This window comes from Enhydra lutris, unplaced genomic scaffold (assembly GCF_002288905.1).
Source record: "Enhydra lutris kenyoni isolate GAN:26980312 unplaced genomic scaffold, ASM228890v2 scaffoldscaffold5, whole genome shotgun sequence".
NCBI classification, from domain to species: domain Eukaryota; kingdom Metazoa; phylum Chordata; class Mammalia; order Carnivora; family Mustelidae; genus Enhydra; species Enhydra lutris.
The window spans coordinates 4363542-4382117 of record NW_019154089.1 but is presented as its reverse complement, the minus strand read 5'-3'; the positions used below and the strand labels follow the sequence as shown (position 1 = coordinate 4382117).

The window sequence follows — 18576 nt, the reverse complement described above, 5'->3', positions numbered from 1 at the left end:
CTCTTACATAATCTTCACTGGAGACTTCTCATCTTTCTGTCCTTAAGTATCCTTGTGCCTCAGGACTTGGTCCTCAGTTTGTCTGACCACATTCGCAGTTGGGGTGATTGCACACTTAATTTACGTTAAGTACGCTGTCATGCTCATACTTGTCTTCAGCCCCAGCCTCTCCTTATGTGCTTATGGACTTCAGACATGCATATCCAAGTGCTGCTTGACATTTCCACTTGGACATCTAATAGGTGTCAAACAGAACTCTTGATTTCCTTCTCTCCTTCCTCTCTGAACTGCTCCTCCCCTGGTCTTCTCTGTTGGTGTAAAAGACTCTAGCATACCATCACTTGAGCTAAAACACATGGAATTTTCCTTAACTGCTCTCTCTCTCTCTCTCATACCCTACACCAAGTCTGATAGTAAATATTATTGATTTTACAGAATGTAAATCACGATGTACCACCTCCTCAAAACAAACCATTTCCTATCTGCATTACTGTAGTGGCCTCCTGACTGGTCTCCTTGCTTCTGTTCTTGTTCCTGACTTCTCTGTCTTGTACATAGCAGCCAGCAAGTCATTAACAACTTCAGTCATATGATGTCACTTCTGTGCTCAGAACCTTCCAGTGGTTTCTTATCACAGTCAGAATAAAATAAAAATTGTGTACCATGGCCTGAAAGGCCTTGTGTGATCCAGCTCTGCCTACCCGTCTGAGTTCATCTCTGTTCTCTCCTCCTTATTCATTACACTTCAGCCTCACCAGTTTCCCTGAATCCAAGCCTTTAACACATACTGATCCTTCTGTCTGGAATGCTTTTCACCCAGATGTGTACAAAGCTTTCTTCCTCTCTTCTTTTAGGTCTCTGATCAGATTTCATCTTGTTAGAGTAGGGAGATGGGAATGCATGTTCCTACTGCTGAGCTCTTTTGAGAAGGTAAACTTTGAACAGAGACCTGAAGGAAGAGAGAAAGCAGGCTACACAGGTCATTATCCACCTAGTCTCTTCAATCAGAGAAATTGGAGTACTAACTAGAAATTTGGAGGTATGAAAAAATCATTAACTTTCTTTTACATTTGTGGTTCTGTTTTAGAAAAGAAGTTCTGGTTTCTGTTACCAGCCATGATGGGTAATAAACTGAAAAAGAGAAAAAGAAAAAAAGAAACCATCCTCAGGCACTGAAAACAGATATTCCTTCAGCAAGGTAAGCCGCTTGAACATCAGGTCTTTCTTTATGGAGACACATTCCAGTCTGTAGTGCATGGAGTGGAATCCCAGAAGCATGAAAGGCAGTCTCACAGAGTTAAAGAGACAGAGACTGGGGGCGCCTGGGTGCCTCAGTGGGTTAAGCCTCTGCCTTCAGCTCAGGCCATCATCTCAGGGTCCTGGGATTGAGCCACCCCGCATGGGGCTCCCTGCTCAGCGGAGAGCATGCTTATCCCTCTCCCACTGCTCCTGCTTGTGTTCCCTCTCTCGCTGTCTCTCTCTCTCTGTCAGATAAATAAATAAAATCTTAAAAAAAAAAAAAAAGGAAAGAAAGAAAAGCCCTGTAATCATCTGCAGGTAATTTAACAGCTTGTCAGTGTAAAGCCAAATGCTCTTCCAAGGAAGACAACAAAGTCTGGATGTTCAACAGCATAACCTAGGAAGTGCCTGTCATTCAGTCAGAAATGACTAACCCACCGAGGCACATGTGATCCATGTCAGGAGAGAGATTAGATAGAAGAAGGTAACCCAGAAATGACAGAGATGATGGAATTAGGAGTTAAGGATTTTATAACAGTTACTGTAAGTATGCACCGTATGTTTATGGATTTAAAGGAAAATGCAAGCTTCATGAAGAAGGAAATGAAAAGATAAAAAGAGGGCCAAATGGAATTTCAAGCATTGAAAAATATAATATCTGAAAGGAAAAATTCACTGGTTAGGGATTAAAATCACAGACAATGCAGAAAAATTATCATGAACCTGAAGCACAGAGAGAAAAAAACATTGGAAAAAAGAAAAATAACTTATCTTTTAGTGATACACATAAAAATGTTTATGGGTGAAATATGATATCTGAGATTAGCTTTAGAATGCTACATGTTGGGGGAAGGGAACTGGGGAAGCCATAGATGACACAAAGATTAGCCATGACTTGCTAATTTTTGAGCATGAGAGATTGGTTTATGGGATTTATTGTACTCTTATCTTGATTTTTGCATATTTCTTAAAATGATTCATAATAAAACGCTTGAAAATTTACCTAAATAAGAAAAAGTAATTAGAATCTTTCTTCCATCCGAAATATACCAGGAAATAGGTCAATGAGAAATAAACCCTTCCTCCTCCCTACTTTTCATCTAAGGGTCTTAAAAACTCAGCTGTGTTTTGATGGGCGGGACCTGGGACCAGGCTATAGACATTGGGTCCTCTGCAGCTGGAGAGAAATGCTTCCTCCTGGAATAGTGCTCTGACATCCAGGAAGAGAAATAGGGGTCAAGAGGAAGTCTGCTTCAGTAAGAGCCATGGACATGGCATAGCTCTCTCACTCAGGGCAAGTGTGGTTGCACTCACCACAGTCTCCTCCCTGGGGGCTGGATGGGGAAATGTGGTGGGTGAGTGATGGGGCCATAAATACTCTTATGTTTTTATCCATAAGCCCAACGTGTGAGTTATGGGTGTTTTGTTTTGTTTTGTTTTAATCTGTGTCGTAGTCAGTTTGGGCTGCTCTAGCAACATACCACAGGCCGAGTGGCTTGTAGACAAGAGAAATTGATTTCTCACAGTTTTGGAGGTTGGAGGTCTGAAATCGGGATGCCAGCGTATTTGGGTTCTGGTGAGAGCCCTCTTGTGGGTTACAGACTGCTTGTTGTACCCTCACATGGCCAAGAGAAAGAGAGAGAGAGAGAGAGAGAGCACACACACGAGTTCTCCCCGAGGCTCTTCTGTAAGGGCACTATCCCATTCATGAGCATTCTGTCCTCATGACCTAATCCCCTCCCCTAGGACCTACCTCCTAAGACCGTCACATCGGGGTTAGGGTTTTCACATATGGATTTGGGGCCGTACAAACTTTCCATCCCCTGCAGTGTTAGGATTAGGGTAGATCCTGAACTGTGAAAGTCAGGCCACCAGAAGTCACTCCGCCACAGGCTTTAATGTCTCCTTACAACTTTAGTGCCAGTGACTTTCCTAAGTGAGCCTCTGGTCAGAGACTGGCTGGTTGATGAAAAGCCTGTGGGAAGCATGCTCTCCTGCTTCTTTCCTCTGGATCAAACCATCCTTCTCATCTCCCTCTTCCTATTTAGAGACCCACCTCAGAGACCATAGGCCCCCTTGCTCTCAGCTTGGGCATCTAGGATGTTCTCACACGGTTCAACCGTTGTGGCTCTCTTAGGCTCTCTCATTTAACTGCAGTGGGCCATGTGTTGTGCCATTTTCGAGTACTTGTTCTTTTGTGATTTTGTTGCTTGATGGCACAGACACTGTGACCCTGTGTACATTTTGACTCAGTGCTCAGTGTTTATTAACATAAACCTAGTGAAAATTATACCATTATTGAATTTTTGTGAAGAAAGCAAAATCTGAGGTACGTACCATTAGGGCAGTTTAATTAGTAGAGTACATCTTGATACTCCAGAATTAACATTTTTCAGTTCTCTTTTCAGTTTTGTTTTGTTCAAAACATTCTCATCACATTCATATCTTTTTGGTGTACATATTGTAATCTATTGATCAGGTTTTAGTTATGTGCAGTGTCACCAATGTTAACTTATACAGTTTTTCATTTTTTTCCCACCAAGTCTGATTTTTTCCTACCAAATAGTTTTGCAGTTTTTAGTTTTAGAAAAGCCTGTATCCCATTTTGCCTGTACAGTTTTAGCTTTTACCATTTTAGTTTATCTTGTTTGTTCCTCTTCATAATAGTTCTTATAAAGTGGATAAAAGAGGGATGTTCTTTCTTAGCTAGACAGTGGGGAAATCGGGAAAATTTCCTCGGCACTTGTAGTGGCAGACTTTGGCCGCATAGAGCATTACCACAAAAAGGAATGTCACGGCTTCATGGTGTTCCTTAACACAAATAATGAGAAAGTGTAGCTCCCCTAGCTTCTTAGATTTCTGTTTATCATCTACATTCTACTATACATTAGTATTCAGTGATAAAAAATATCATTTAAGCTATGCAATTTTATACTGTTTTCTGGAAGCAGACCTTGATTTCCTAAGGCCTCTGGTAGACTGTAGTTAAATGATCAAAATATGTTTTCCCATGCAAGGCTGCCTTACAAACATTTTCAATACATGTGTAATGGAAAGCACATAGCAAATTTCCTCCAAACATCTCCTTCCAAAATTGGGATTCCTGTTAAAGGCCCATGCCTCGGATACACCAGCATATGTAGAAGCTGACTCTGCCTTCTCTGTTGGTCATCTGCTCACCATTTTGACTGCCAGAGTGTGCTCAAGAGGAGATGGAGAGGTTCAGAAATCAGAGTTTAATTATGTCCTATTATTAGTAGGGGAGGAGAGAATAAAGGACAGAGTGCTTACCTAAGACCCACTTCATGATGAGCATTTCTGTCCAGGAGAATTGTGTGGTTTTCACTCTGAAGATCTGTTTCGGGTGGTCTGTGAAGGTTTCGTTGGGCAGGTTTTTAACGCCTTCAAAGCGGTCTGATGCATTCACAACTAGCAATCCCAAAAAGATTGTAAAAGAAACTGCATGGGCGACAAATTTCATGAAGGGGCTCCTCAGGGTTCTTCCTAGCTGGAAACAAAATATGTAGAAGACATATTAAACTGGCATCTGTAGGTGGGGACAGGTCTCTCTTTAAAATGCTTTGCCAAAGTTTAACGAGAGAATCCATCACGGACAGAAGCTGCTAACTGAACTCAGACAACCTGTTCTCTTGCCCTTTCATGTGAGTGGCTCCTTAACCAGGTACATCTCCTGTTGAATTCAGTTATTCCCATTTAGGAATTTCGTGGGAGTGGTATAAACAGGAGTAGAATACACTGATGTATTACCGTGCTGTGACCTGCACGACTTTTCCCAGCCATGTGATAGGTGTCTTAGGCCATTCACATCTGGAAAAAGAATAGTCTCAGTAGAGTTCAGAATTTAAAAAAAAACACATGTTGGCTATGCTCTATTGCTCTTTGGTCCATTTTCCTGAGTTTTGTTTTTTCTATGATTTGTTTTCATTATTTCTTATATGTTGGTAAATTAAAGCTTTACAGTTCCCTCTGCTTTAGCCATATTCCAAGAAATTTTGACAGGTGATATATTCATTGATGTTCAGTTATCAATATTTTACAGTTTCCCTTTGGATTTCATTTTTAAATCACAGGTTAATGTCCAGATGTAGAGGACTTTTTCCTCATACTTTGAAAAATTCCTTTTTCGTTGCTGCATGTGTGTAGATCATAGCCTCTTTGATACTACTCTGAAACTTACTGAGGTTTCCCTTGTGGCTCTGGTGCATAATTGACTTGTGTGGTTGTTCTGTGTGAGCCTGAAATGATCCAGAAGATGCCCCGTTAGGGAGCAAGTATTAGCCATATCTTCTTTGGCCCTGGTGTGCCATCCCAAGGCTACCTTGGTCTTTGAGGACTAAACTGTGGGCCATCCAATGAGTCTTTTGACCCTTGTTAATGAGCTCATATGAGTCCCTTCTAGGACACAGCTATCACTTGCACCTAGGCACCAAATTCTACCCCTCACCCTGGTACACTAATCAGAAGAGAGCAGAGGGAAACCTTTTCTGAAGCCCAGAAAAGTTCCTTCTCTAGAGCAGATGTTCACCTGTAGCCACTGTCTGGTTAATTGATGTTCACATTCGGCCTCATTCAGGAGTCCTAGAGTGAAATGTCATTTAGTAGGTGATCAATTTACAGGGATTTTTGCAGGTAAAATTTCCCTAATTATGACTGTATTCAATGTAATATTTATATGTCCAATGCTTGATAATGTTCTTTGAATATGCTTCAGCATGGTAATCGTCCACTTTAATTATACTGATTGTTAGTGTAACATGGTTTATTATGATTCTAATACCGTAGAACCTATTGAAATTAAAAAAGTGATAATTAAATGTATATGTATATATCTATATACATATATATATATTTTCAAAAACCCAACATCTCAGGTCTAGACATTAGGAATCCCTACTATGCTGGAAAAAACTCATTTCAGTTCATTTGCATTGTTAGATGTCATATGGCACTAAAGCTAGTGCCCCAAATCCTGAAATTCTAGTTACCTGAAAACCATGGAGCCTACAGACATTTTATAAATGGCCCTTCTTTGTGATGTTTGACTTCATTATCTACAAAATTGGATCATAGATTCATTCTGGCCATAGGTAGATACATTAAATTCAGAATGCACAGGTCAAATGTAAGGACAAATAAAACATCTCACATAAATTAAGTAAGAAAACTGAATTCAACCATGTCTCATTTTGATTTATATATCAAACTGTTAGTTTGAATTTTTCAACATTTTAGATGACTGCGTTTGAATCTTGAAGCCCCATTTCCCAGCCAGGTTGCTGGTGTACCCAGGAGACATCCTTAAATAGTCCCTGCTTCCTGTCTCGTCACCGTGTCCTAGTTGGGGTAGTGGTGAGAGGCGAGGGAAGGTGGAACTGACCATGGGTTGGGGAGTCGGGAAGGCTGAGCAGAAGGAAAGGGATGTCAGATCTTGTGTATCCCAGCAGAGTCCCACAATTGTCAGAAAAAGCTGGGGACCATGGAGATGGACCCAAATCTTAAGGGACTGGTGGCCGGGTTTCCCGTCCTTTATCAGTGAGCTCTACGTAGTATCTTCTGATGACAACCTGGGTGAGGATACGGGGACACTGCTCCTCCTCCTCACCCACAGGAGGCAGCTGATGCAGCTGAACCTGAGCTGGCCTTGGGATTCCCCAGAAGATGTGGTTTGAGGCATTTACTGTTCTCTGTTACCTCCTTCAAGTTGTTATTGTCTGGCAGAAGTGGAGTCTGTAAAAATTACTGTATCTACTGCAGAGGTACCACAAAACCCTGATAAGGCCCTATGGTCCCGTGGAAAGTGACCCTGGGTTCAGTTCCCACTTGATCTGGGCCTTAGGGAGGAAAGCGAGGTTAGGTAGTAGTGCGCCTTTCTTCCTCTTCTTCTGGGCTTGAAGATTCCTTTTTTTTTTTAAATCATTATTATTTATTACGTTAGGTTAGTCACCATACAGTATGTCATTAGTTTTTGATGTAGTGTTCCAAGACTTCTTTTTAATTGGTCAAACTTGGACAAAGTTCATTTGAGATCAAATCATTTCAATGGCTTTCTTTCTTTTCTTTTCCCTTTTTTTGGGGGGGGGTGATATTTCCTTTTTGTCTCACAAAAATAATTTTTGAAACAAATTACACCCGCGGAAAACTTCCTTCTTTTACAAGGCCACCAGGTAAGCTAAAAGAAAGGAGAAAAGTCAGCCAATATATGCCAGCAGCTCTTAGCTGGGGAATCACTAAAGCTGGGTCAAGGAACAACGTTCAGTGTAAAAAAAGACAGTAGAGCTTTGGGAGATGTAGACCTTGGCCTGCTCTGCTCTTTGCTCACCAGTGCAAAACTGGTGAGTCTGGACAATGGGCTAAAGCACTTCCGTCATTCCTTGGACCGTATGAGCAGAGAACTGGTTATCTAGAAATGCAGGCTTGTAGTACCTCAGTGTCTAGCTCACCCCAAACCTCCTGGGAAATATGTGAATATGACAGCAACTAAGTAGTGCTCTTGAATTAGCTGTAAACAAATAGATCAGAGGTGACCTTTTACTGGTTAGCACACCTCTGTGTTTCCTGCTGCTGGGCTCTTAGCCCTTACCATGAGTGTAAGCTTCTAAATGGGGACCTGGTGGCTGCATGCCTGTGAGGTAGGTCGTATCTGCAGGAGAGCACCCAGAGAGTGTTTCCACCCTGTCTCCGCAGTCTCGTATCCCCAGATGCCACCCTCACTTGCCACCAGGTGCCAGTGGCCTCGAGGAAGGGCTCAGTGTAGAAGTTGGAAAGTGGAACGGCGGCAAGCTTTGGATCAGGTGCTCCAAGAAAAAAACATGCACATCGTCAAGGCCAGAGTGGTTCTTAAATGTTAGAGATCCTGGTTAAATTAGGGGTGGGTTTCACCGTATGCTTCCTGTAAAATTCTTACTCGAAATGTCTAATGTAGGGCTCAGCGATATTCCGTTCTTTAAGGCAGGAGGATGTTCACTGGGTGTCTCTAATCTGGGCGTTCTCACATTGCCATGGGAATCCATCCTTTGTCCCATGGGCTGAAGAGGTGCTAAGTGATAGTGGACACTTGAAGGTAGGGTTTCTCGGGAAAGAATACAGTTTGTCAGTCTTGTTTTTGACTCCTCCTTTCTGGGAAAGTCCTGCCACCTCTAAATTTCTGAACCAAGTCCATTGCAAAGTGAAGTAGTCAGCAGTTAAGATGCTTACATTCAGCATTGAAGGTTATAATGCTGCTGATGGATTAGAAAGGGTAGAAGGGCAGGTGTGCATGCATGTGTGTGTGTGTATGCGTGTGCACGTGTACACACGCTTGTACAATGGTTAAGGTCAGGTCTCTTGAGCTAGAGATCTTGGGTTTAAATCACAGTTCCATAGTTTGTGGCATTTAGTCCCTTTATGTCTTATTTTCTTCATCTGTAAAATGGGGATAAAATATAACTTTTCACATAGGGTTGATGAAAGAAATGAATAATATGCATAAAACAGCAGCTCCTGGCACACAGGAAGCACTTACTATGTGGCACCAGAGAGCCTCAGACAATATTCCTAAGGGGGAACATAAAAGAAACCCACCTGGCTCTTTTAAAGCTAATAGGCAAGGCTCTGGAAAGTTGGAGCTACACAGAGTCCTAATGCACTTCTGCCGTGAGCCTTTGGGGTGCTGTCTGTATGCACCATGATCCTGGGCCCTGGAGGGGATAGAATAAATAAGCCGGCAGAGTTGGTCCTTTCAAAGTTGCTGATTTTCTGGTGGAGAGAGATGCAGGCCATCGCCTGTGCTAGGAAATCGATGGAGAGTTGGGGAGAGAATGTCACAGTGCTTAGACTGGGCTCCGATAGAAGCAATCAGCCTTCTAGTACTCCTAACTCCTGTCCCAGCAGGGTGGCAGGTGATGGACTTTCCTTTTGGATTTGAGGGCAGATGCTTTTGTTAACATAAGAGCAAAATATGCTCTATTTCCTGTCATGAATTTCCCCTCCATGACTATGCTTCAAAAATTACAGCATGATTGTATTTAATCTTGTGCTCTCTGGTAGAAGCAGATGAGGGGGACACACAGGCCTTTGGAGGCATTGTCTTCTCCTGGTCGGCCTTGGATTGCATGGTGTGAGGACCCTTGTTTCAAATCATTTCAACTCTGACAAGGCAAAGCAGGGATCTTCCAAAGCTGCAGAGTTCCTCTACCTCCTCATGAGGTGTTTTGTTTGGCACAGGGCTTAGGGGCTGGGGTGTGGTAACTGACACTTTGGCATTCTTCATCTGAGAGTTATGTGGCCGTATATGAACTGAGGGCTTGTACCCTGCAAAGATACCAGGTAGTAGGCTGAAGCTATTTACAGCTCTCCCTGCCTGAGTCCTGGGACTGAGTTATAAGGATAATTGAGCCATCAAGGTTAATGTCATGGAGGAAATCAGTTTCACCTCTCACACCTTTATAATTAGAATTTGTGTTGTTGCTCAATACTTTTACCATGCTGACTTCCTCCTTGATCCGACCCACTGTAGAGACCCCATTTGAGCCCATAAGGATTGCTATTAACTCTTTCAGGTCTCAGATTTTAATAGGCAAACAACCTAAAGTATGAATCAGAATGGAATAACAAAGGGTGCAAAAGGGCATTGAGCCATAAAGGTCCTTTGACATCAGAGCTCTCCTTGAGAGGATAAAGAGCTCTGTGGGTAAAGATCTACCTGATAGCAGCCATGAGGAGAGAACTCACCAGCTTCCCAGTGGGCTGCATGACCTCAGCCATGTTGAGAAATAATAGAAAAATATCACTGTTCACTTTATAGACCTTGACAGGCCTGTTCCAAGAGCCAGACCAGCCTTTGTTATCTTATGTACACATGTATGACTTGGATACCCTCTTCAGCCACCGTATTAGTAAGCTGTCAACTTCTGTTGACATCCTTGACCTTATCCTCTCCTTATTTAGCTGTCTTTCTCAGGGACCCTCAGAAATTTAAATAAAAGTAGAATTGACAGCTATGGGGATTCAACGGGAAATAAACGACATCATTTTGGCAGGCCAATCAAGTAATTTTGGTCTTTCTAGGGGTCCCTAAATCAGGAGAACAACTATTCAATAAGTGGACCATTAAGTTGGAAACAGAAACTTCAACATTTGTTAGACATTGTTGGATGTTAGCTGGTTGATGATGTTTTTATGAAAACATTAAGAAAAGAATATCAAGTTCTACTTTCTTTGAGGCAGGTGTCATAAGGTGGTTAGAATATGAAGCTCCTGGGATGACACTGGCTTTTTCATAGTTGTATTACACAGGTATAAAGTGATCCCTTGGGAGAAGGGAGGCTAGCACATTAACAGATTTCTCTACTGTGCCCCTTTCCTTGGGAGGACCTTGTATTCTGGGCCTCAGGAGCCTTTGGAGAGGGGTAGTTTCTTCACATGGAAGATGTGACCCTTTATAATCCCCAGTATATAATATCTTTGCCAAACTTGAAAAGATTTCTTTTGTAGTGGTGAAAGGAAAGACTAAAAATATCTTGGCTGTTTTTATCTGTCCTGTGGCTGCTTCAGAGCAACTTTGACAACTAAAGTTTCCCTCCTTAAGGAGGGAATCTTCCCTCAGAATAAGCAGTGCCACCAAGAATGATCTCATGCCATAGACTAAGACTTGTCATTCCAACGTGGACATACCCTCCAATGTGTTGAACTCAGACTTACAGCCTAAAAAGTACTCAGAAGGCACAAGCGGCTTAATGGCCAGCCTATATTTATCTGTAGTGCTCTTTTTAACTTTTTTACTGGGAGCTCTGTGAGCACCAAATGTCAAAAAGACATATATCTGAACAGAGGAGAGGAAATCTCAGCCATTGGGCTAAATGTTCTTGCAAACATTTCTTCCAGAATGTTCTAAAAGACTACTGTCAGTGTGACCCCTATGTTTCATGGTGGCATCAGTCTCCTGGATTTACTGGACCCCAAGAAAGTCCTCCCTCCCCCTCCCATGCAATTTTTTGGGGGGGGGTGCCATCACATCTGCATGATAGTGGCCAAGATGATTCTTCTTAGAACTACTGAAAATCTGAAAAATTTAGTCAACAACTGGAATATCATTTCTTCCTGAATATTTCCCTAGGCGACCAGGCAGGCGGAGGTAAACCAGTTTGCTGGTATTGGCTAGTCCCACTTTTCTGGTAGCTGTCACATTTGGTTTTAAAAACAAAAGTGAGGATTGTCATTGTTTTCTCTACCAAGTGGCTATTATTTTAATGAGTGACTGTCCTAAAAGTAGTTTGGGGCTCCTAGAGTATGGAGGTGAGTGTCCCTATCCATTGAGACTTTGGATGAAGTCAAGGACGTATTTCCAGTGTGAAAACCTGTGCCTAGAACCAGTGACCTGCTCTAACCCAGCTTTAAATCTGGTTAGGCTTGTTTTACTCACTGTACTTTCTTCAGCTCATAATGAAAGACAGAAAAAATTGCCTTCATTTACATGTGTATCATTTGGGGAATTCTGATTTAGAAATCCATGGCATGGCAGACTGTCAAAGAAACAAAATCTTCAGTAGATGTAAAGTTGAACACCACAAATACTGTTTGAGGACTTTTTAAGACCCATTTTACATAAGGAGTCCTAACCTGTCTCTATGGTACACATCTTACTCGAAGGCAGTGAATTCACTGCGTTTTCTGGTAAGGTGGCCTCGTCAGCAGCCCTCAGGTCTTGGGCCCATCATTCTGGCATGAGTTCCCTCTTACTGGAGTTGGCAAGAGGTTCTATTTTTGTTAACCACATTAGCTGACCAGATTCCCTGTGGAATCATTTCTCCATGATTTTGTCCTATAGTTGCTAACTCTTGCCTGAAGCTGGAGAGAGTGCCATGGCTTTCTGTGGCTTCAATCAGATGGCTGGGCTGTAGGGACGGTGGAGCGGGAAGTGGGGAAAGTTCAGTTCCCTCTGTTAGCAGCAGGCAACAGACACTCCCCTTCCCTGTGAGAAAAGAGCCCAGCTCTGCACCTTTCCAGCTCTCCCTCTCTTTCCTTTGTCTTTTCCTTCTTGCGACCCAGTTAGCTGCCCGTGTGGGCCAGAGCCTAATCAAGGAAGCCAGGGAAACTGGGACGATGTGGAGATGGGGCTGCAGAGCCCAGCATGAGCTGCATTTGACTCTCAGTCTATTAGCTATTTCTCTTTTCTGAACCTACTTCATAAAGTATATGCGTCATAATGTAATTGGGGGAGTGAAATCAGATCTTCCATGAGAAGGGGTTAGCCAAAAGAAAGTGCTCAATAATGTCGCCTATTCCTGTGATCATTATCGTGGTGATTACTGTGAGTGTAGAGGACATGTCTAGGATATGGCATAATTAGAGGAGCAAAAGTGCCCGTATTTCCTCTCTCTTCCTTTACTGATCAGATTATGCCTCATGTATCTTAAATGTCCCAGATTATCACTTCTCTCTGTTTTAGAGAAATAATGGAAAAAAGCAGGTCTGTGTGGTTTCCTACTTTTGCTAAGTATCTCAAAACTCTTTTCTCTGGACACGGGAAACACTCAGCTGTTGCTCTGAGCCAGTGGTCTCCAGGTCATGCTAAGGAGAGAGAAGCAGTCACCGCAGACGACATGCACCTTAAGCAGTCTGTACCTTGCTGCACGGAGCAATCCAATAGGCTATGGCGAGAAAAGGGAGGCCTAGGGAGACTCCAAAGACAGCCAGGAATTTCACAGCGATAGACTGTTGACGTAAGCCTGAGAGATTTTCATACCACATGGTAAGCAATTGCTGCTGACAGTTAGGATGAGCAACGAACTGTAAAAACAAAACAAAAACAAAAACAAAACGCAAACAGGAAAATGGCATCGGTAGCACTCGAACAGTAGAGGACCTCCAAGTAGCTAGGGGCCGAGCTGTTTTACCTGGGGCATGGCCTGATGCTAGGGCAGAGCATCACTTAGGTCCCCGGGGGGCACCCTTCTGGCCTGAGGACGCTGGGTGTGGTGGCACTGTGCTCAGAGGCCTCCCAGGACTGGCTGCATCAGTGCTTGGCACTTATCTTGGGCAGAGTTCAGTTTCGAGGCAGCGTGAGTCATGAGTGGAGCAGGAATGGGGTTCTGGAGTCCCACTTGGGTTTGAAATTTGCTCCTCTGTTTCCTAGCCACGTGACCTTGGGCCACGTACGTAACTACTGTGAGCTTCGGTCTCGTTCGTGAAACAGCCTGTTGTCTTTAGGATTAAGTGAGTTTGTAGAAGTGTTTCCCTCTCTTTTCCTGTACTGGCTAAGGAAAGGGCTTGCCGTGTTTCTAGAGGGCACGTTAAAACTGATTATTTCCCCAGTGGGCTTCTGTGGGGTCGGCTTGGGTGCATAGAACCTCTTGTGGCCTGCCAGAGCACTGACACGCAGTGTCCCTCGTGCGGCAGCTTCTCCCTGCTGCTTCCCTCCCTTCAGACTGCGCTGTCCTGATGTCCCAGTTACAAGACAGACCTCGGCTGGCCGTTTGGTATTGAGTGACCTCACCCCTTCTGGATATCCCTTGTGGGGCTGGGCAGAGAACCCTGACTTAAACTGGCCTATCAGTCCCCTCACCTGGGCCTTTGAGACTGATGGATGGAGACAGTTTCTTTATTTACCAGGAGTTAACAAGTGATCTTGGGAGAGGTGGGTAGCCATGTTCCTCTGTGGACTAAGTGGCAAAAGAGCCAGGTAAAAAGAAAGAAGAATGATGTTGGGCAGGAAAGAGGCTCAGATAGCGTGTGCCCTCCCTTGGGCCTGGCTCCACTCCGCCCACGTGGTACGTGAGACGCACTTCTGTTCATGCAGGGGTCTTCCTTGTTCTGCTCTGTCCGGCAGGTTGGCTTGGGCTGCTGCAGCCGAACAGCCTTTCCCTGCAGATATTTGCTGCCGTTTGGCCACGTGTTTAGTTGATTTTGAGTCTTGGTCAGTGGAAATGGGCAATAGGCAATATTTAAGTGAAATTTATGGGAATGAAGTTGACATTTTTACTCATTACTTTATTTTGCCCCTGAGATGGGAGGAAGCCATTGAATGCTTTTGGTAGCCCTGCTCTTTGGCCCTGCTCAGGATGGCCCTGCATCCACAGACTGGAGCAGACATGCTGGGCATTCTTCAAAGGGTCTGACTTTTCCTCTGATTACCCTGGAGCATAATATGCCAATTTTCATCCCATTTGCTCATTGGTATTGTGGGGACATGTGCAGTGGCATTAAGGGGACATGAGCAATGATTAGGAGGAAATGTAAAAACATTTCCTTTTCATTGTAAGAATAGTGTAAATACCGTTTTAAAACATTCCCAGTGCAAATTGCAGCATGTTCTTATTTCCAGTTTTTGGGAACTCAAGGCAGCAGCCAGGTCATGTGTGAAGACACTATCAAAGTTTTATGTGGCCACGCGGCAACCCCTGATGATACCAGTCCTCAGACATTAGTGACAGTGAAGCCTTTTTGGTAGCATTATTGGACCCAAAGCAAGCACTGTGGTCTTTCCCTCTAAGGACGAGTGCTATGGATCCTCCTCAGCCTAGGGTGAGACTCGCCAGGCCAGCAGGTGACAGGATTTGCTCTGCCCGTCTTGACTCACAGCAGAGTAGAGCAAGCTACAGAAACCCACGTGGGTGTTTTAGTAATGGCCAGCTTTCTGGGAGCTGAGGCCCCTCAGAGGGATGGGGGGTGGGAAAGGGAGACATCCAGTTTTGTTTTTTTGATAGCCCGCCTTCTCTGGGTGCTGAAAGGGATCTGCTCTGGAGAAACTCACAGTCTGATTAGAAGGTGGGACGTCTGCTCCTGAACTAGCACAAGACCATTTGGCTCACCCCGTGGCTCCTTGTGCTGTAGCTGCTCTGGAAGGACTCCAGGGCTGAGCCCCTTTGTTGGTCTCTCTGTATCCTGGGAGAGAGTCAGCCCAAGCTTTTACTCCTGTCTCCTACAGATAAGTCGGCACAATAGATTCAGCAGTGGGGCTAGAGGGGAAGAAATGCTGAGGCAGAACACAATGGGGGCCATTTCCTCTCTCTCTTCCCTGCCTCAGAGGAAGACAGTGGTCACAACTAAAACAAGGGGTCTCTCTTGAGTCTTCTTCTGATTAGACATGTGTTAATTTTTATAGCCGCAGTTCTTCCCCCATAATAAAACAATCCAGCTCCAAACACGATATTAATTTACAGACAGATTTTATAGTGTTTGGCTCCCAGAAAGCTGGCAGCAACTAACAGCTGAAGCTCAGATTATTTATCTTTATATGGGCACTTTTCTATCCTTGTGGTAGGCTTTGGAAATTCAGTGTGTAGCAAAGGAGTTTTTCCACTGTGCTTTTGAAGCACAGAGATATCATCTGTGATCGCAGGAAGACGAGAGCACCATGAGGATGCCATCAGGACACAACAGTCTAACCAAAAGGACACTCAGCTAGGAACAAAGACAGGAACAATTCCTGCAGGGTGAGGTGGGGGGTGAGGAGGTGAATAGGGGAAGGATTTTCAGAAGTAGGGTCAGAAAGGAGTGGACGAAAGAAAAGCCCACAGCTAGACTAGAATGGGAACACAGGAAATCAGTGTTGTCCTGAGTTTGCTTTCTGTGGCATCTGGCTCACAAGAGGATGGATGACACCAAGGGCTTTGCCCAGGCCATTCTCACCCCAAACCATCATGGTCTGAGTGTGGTACACTTTTTATGGAGGTTCTTCACAGAAAGAACTGATGAGAACACCTCAGTTTTCTCAGCAGTGTGATTCCCACTCTTCATGGCAGGGAGTTCCTGATGGCCTGGGGCTGAGAATCTGTTATGGTGGGCTTACGTGAAGCTGAGCGGCCTCTTCAGAGAAAATCAGTCCAGCACGTCCATGACCAGACATGTGTAGAAAAAAATAAATCCAGCCACCTGGTGGACTGGGCAGAGAACTGGGGCAGGAGGGGGAAGATGAGGCAAGTAAAGCTGCAGGCTAAGTGGGAGCTCTGAGCCAGAGCTCATCTACCATGGACAAGGAGATGGCTGGAAAACAGGAACCGAGAGTCAGGAGGGACTAGCAATCATGTGGCTGCCGGTTTTTGAGTCCATGTCATGCCAGTTATCCTAGTGGCTCATTTGACCAGCATTCATGGTTCATATAACAAGTTATACCCAAAGCTACTTTTCTGTTAAGATGTCACCTAAGCATCTTATTCCTTCTAGCCCTGGTGACATAGTGAGACGACAGTGCTGGCATACTGGTTCAGTCTTGGCTGTTATTCTGCTTTTATTTGATCTGTGGGCTGTACTTTTCCTTTTGTAGCCCAAAGGAGAACCATTCCCTTTACTGTCTCCCTGCTTTATATTCACTCACAAGGAAATAGCTCATGTTGTAAGAGTATATAGTTGTTTTAAGAGATCCAAACATTCCTTAACTAACTAACTAAACTAATTATTTTTAGGGCTGTCTCATGGCATGCTTGTGCCCTTGGGCCAGATACTTCGATCACAACAGGGTCGAAGACTTTCCTCATGTAGGGTGGGTAAGGGCATGGACTGGTACCTGGCTTCCTGGGTTCAAGTCCCGGTCCTTCCACTTGCTGGCCCTATGCTCTCAAGTCATTGCCTTAGCTTCCCTCTTCTGGAAATGAAGCTGATCATGAGGATTAAGTAAGTTAGTATATGTAAAGTGCTTAGAATAGTACCTGGTAAATAGTAAGCACTGTATTAGTATGCCATAAATAAAAGTAAGCCCATGACTCTGCTTTCCTTGCCCATTTTCTCTGTCCCTCTTCCTCTGTTTCTCTCTTCCTTTCTCCTACTCTCTACAGCTCTCCCTCACTCTCCTGTCTTTATTCTTGTCTGCACCTGGTGTGAGCAGACAGATTCTTGAAATGTTGGTATTTCTGCAAAGGGCCATGTCCTCTCACATGGGTGAAGCCACTCCCTCTCTAGCCAGTCCCTCCTGCCCCACCCTCCACTGAAAGCGCAGCTTGATTTATCCTTGCAATTAGCTCCAAATGGGCTGGTCTCTGCTGGGTAGGTAGGGTCACTATCAAGTGTATTCTGCACCCTGATACCCATCTACCAGTTGTAGAGCTCTCCATCCCTGAGGCACTCCCTCCTTAGTGCCCCTCCTCTCTACTGCCTTAAAAGCTTTTCAGTCCTGCATTTTGCACTTTTCACACGGAGGAATAGAGGACTACATTTGAGCTCAGAGGCTTTGAGACTGTGTGATTTCCATATCCTTTAAGCACAGGTTTTTCCCTCGGACACCAAGTTCATTTATAGAGTGATGAGATATGGGAAGGCATCATTTGATAAGCTGAAGAATAACTTAGCTAAAACAAAATTTATAAAATCCAGTGCCTATAGATAAAAGGACTTTCTTTTATACAGATAAACCATCAGAGGGCCCAGTGATGGCTGATATGACTGTTCAAGATTTCCCACTTAGCTCAACACTGGCATTTGCTGATAGAAACCTGTTTTCCCTGGAAACTGTCTATGTACACAAAGGGAGACAGACACTGTCTCAAGCTATAGTCACCAAGTGGCTTTTCTTAGTGTGGACCATCCATGGGAATTAGAATAATTCTGTGGTGCCATTTTTTGTTTGGAGCATCTCGTGGGATTGGGTTCAGTGGTGCTAATGTTTTTCCTTCCCATTCTATCTTGGTAAAGCTCTCAAGTCTGGGAAGTTGAGGAGGGAAGAAGAGAAATGGAAGTGTCAGTCGTTGACTGGTGGGTCATTTGTTTGTTCATTCACTTTGCAAACTTGTCCTTGGTGCTCCCTCTCACTGGGCACTGTGGCTACAAGCACTGGAAGTACAGAGAGAGCTTGCACTCCTTGTCCACGTAGAGCTCCTGGCCCTGTGACTCTGGAGGTGGAACAGGGCCTTGGAATAACATACACAGCTGGGTCTGGAGTAGGCCCTCCCTGACGGGTGATTGGATAACACTGAACGATCATCCCCCGAGTGGGTGTGCTTGGTGGCCTTTCTCTGTGAGACCTAATAGTGAGAGCCCCACAGCCTTGGCACAGCTAGTTGGCTTTGTCTCCACTGATGACTTTTAGCTTGCTCTTCTCTGTGCCAGCAGTTAGCAGAGCAGTTGCACTCACAGGCTCTAAGGCTGGCCCAGGCAGGTTCAAATCCCAGATCTGCCATTTCCTAGCTGTGTGACCTTGGGCAAGCCACTTCCTGGCTCCTAGTTTCGTAGTCCAAGAGAGGTGGCAAAAGTCTGTTGAGTGCCCCAGACATGGTCTGGCACTCAGTATTAAAGGTATTACTAGGGGCGCTTGGGTGGCTCAGTCAGTTAATAAGCCTTTCCCTTTGGGCTCAGGTCATGATCCCAGGGTCCTGGGATTGAGCCCCACATCGGGCTCTCTGCTCAGCG

The 18576-nt window shown here is 44.4% G+C and overlaps 1 protein-coding gene across 1 annotated transcript in view; it reads right to left on the bottom strand.

The window, feature by feature from the left end:
- Positions 1–18576, bottom strand: part of LOC111141056 (transient receptor potential cation channel subfamily C member 7) — a 166063-nt gene that overhangs the window by 41073 nt on the left and 106414 nt on the right. Inside the window, exons 5-6 of the mRNA XM_022493385.1 lie at positions 12862–13026; positions 4531–4747 (exon numbers count right to left, since the gene is read on the bottom strand). Coding sequence (XP_022349093.1) covers positions 4531–4747; positions 12862–13026 — 382 coding nt within the window. The remainder of the gene's footprint in view (positions 1–4530; positions 4748–12861; positions 13027–18576) is intronic.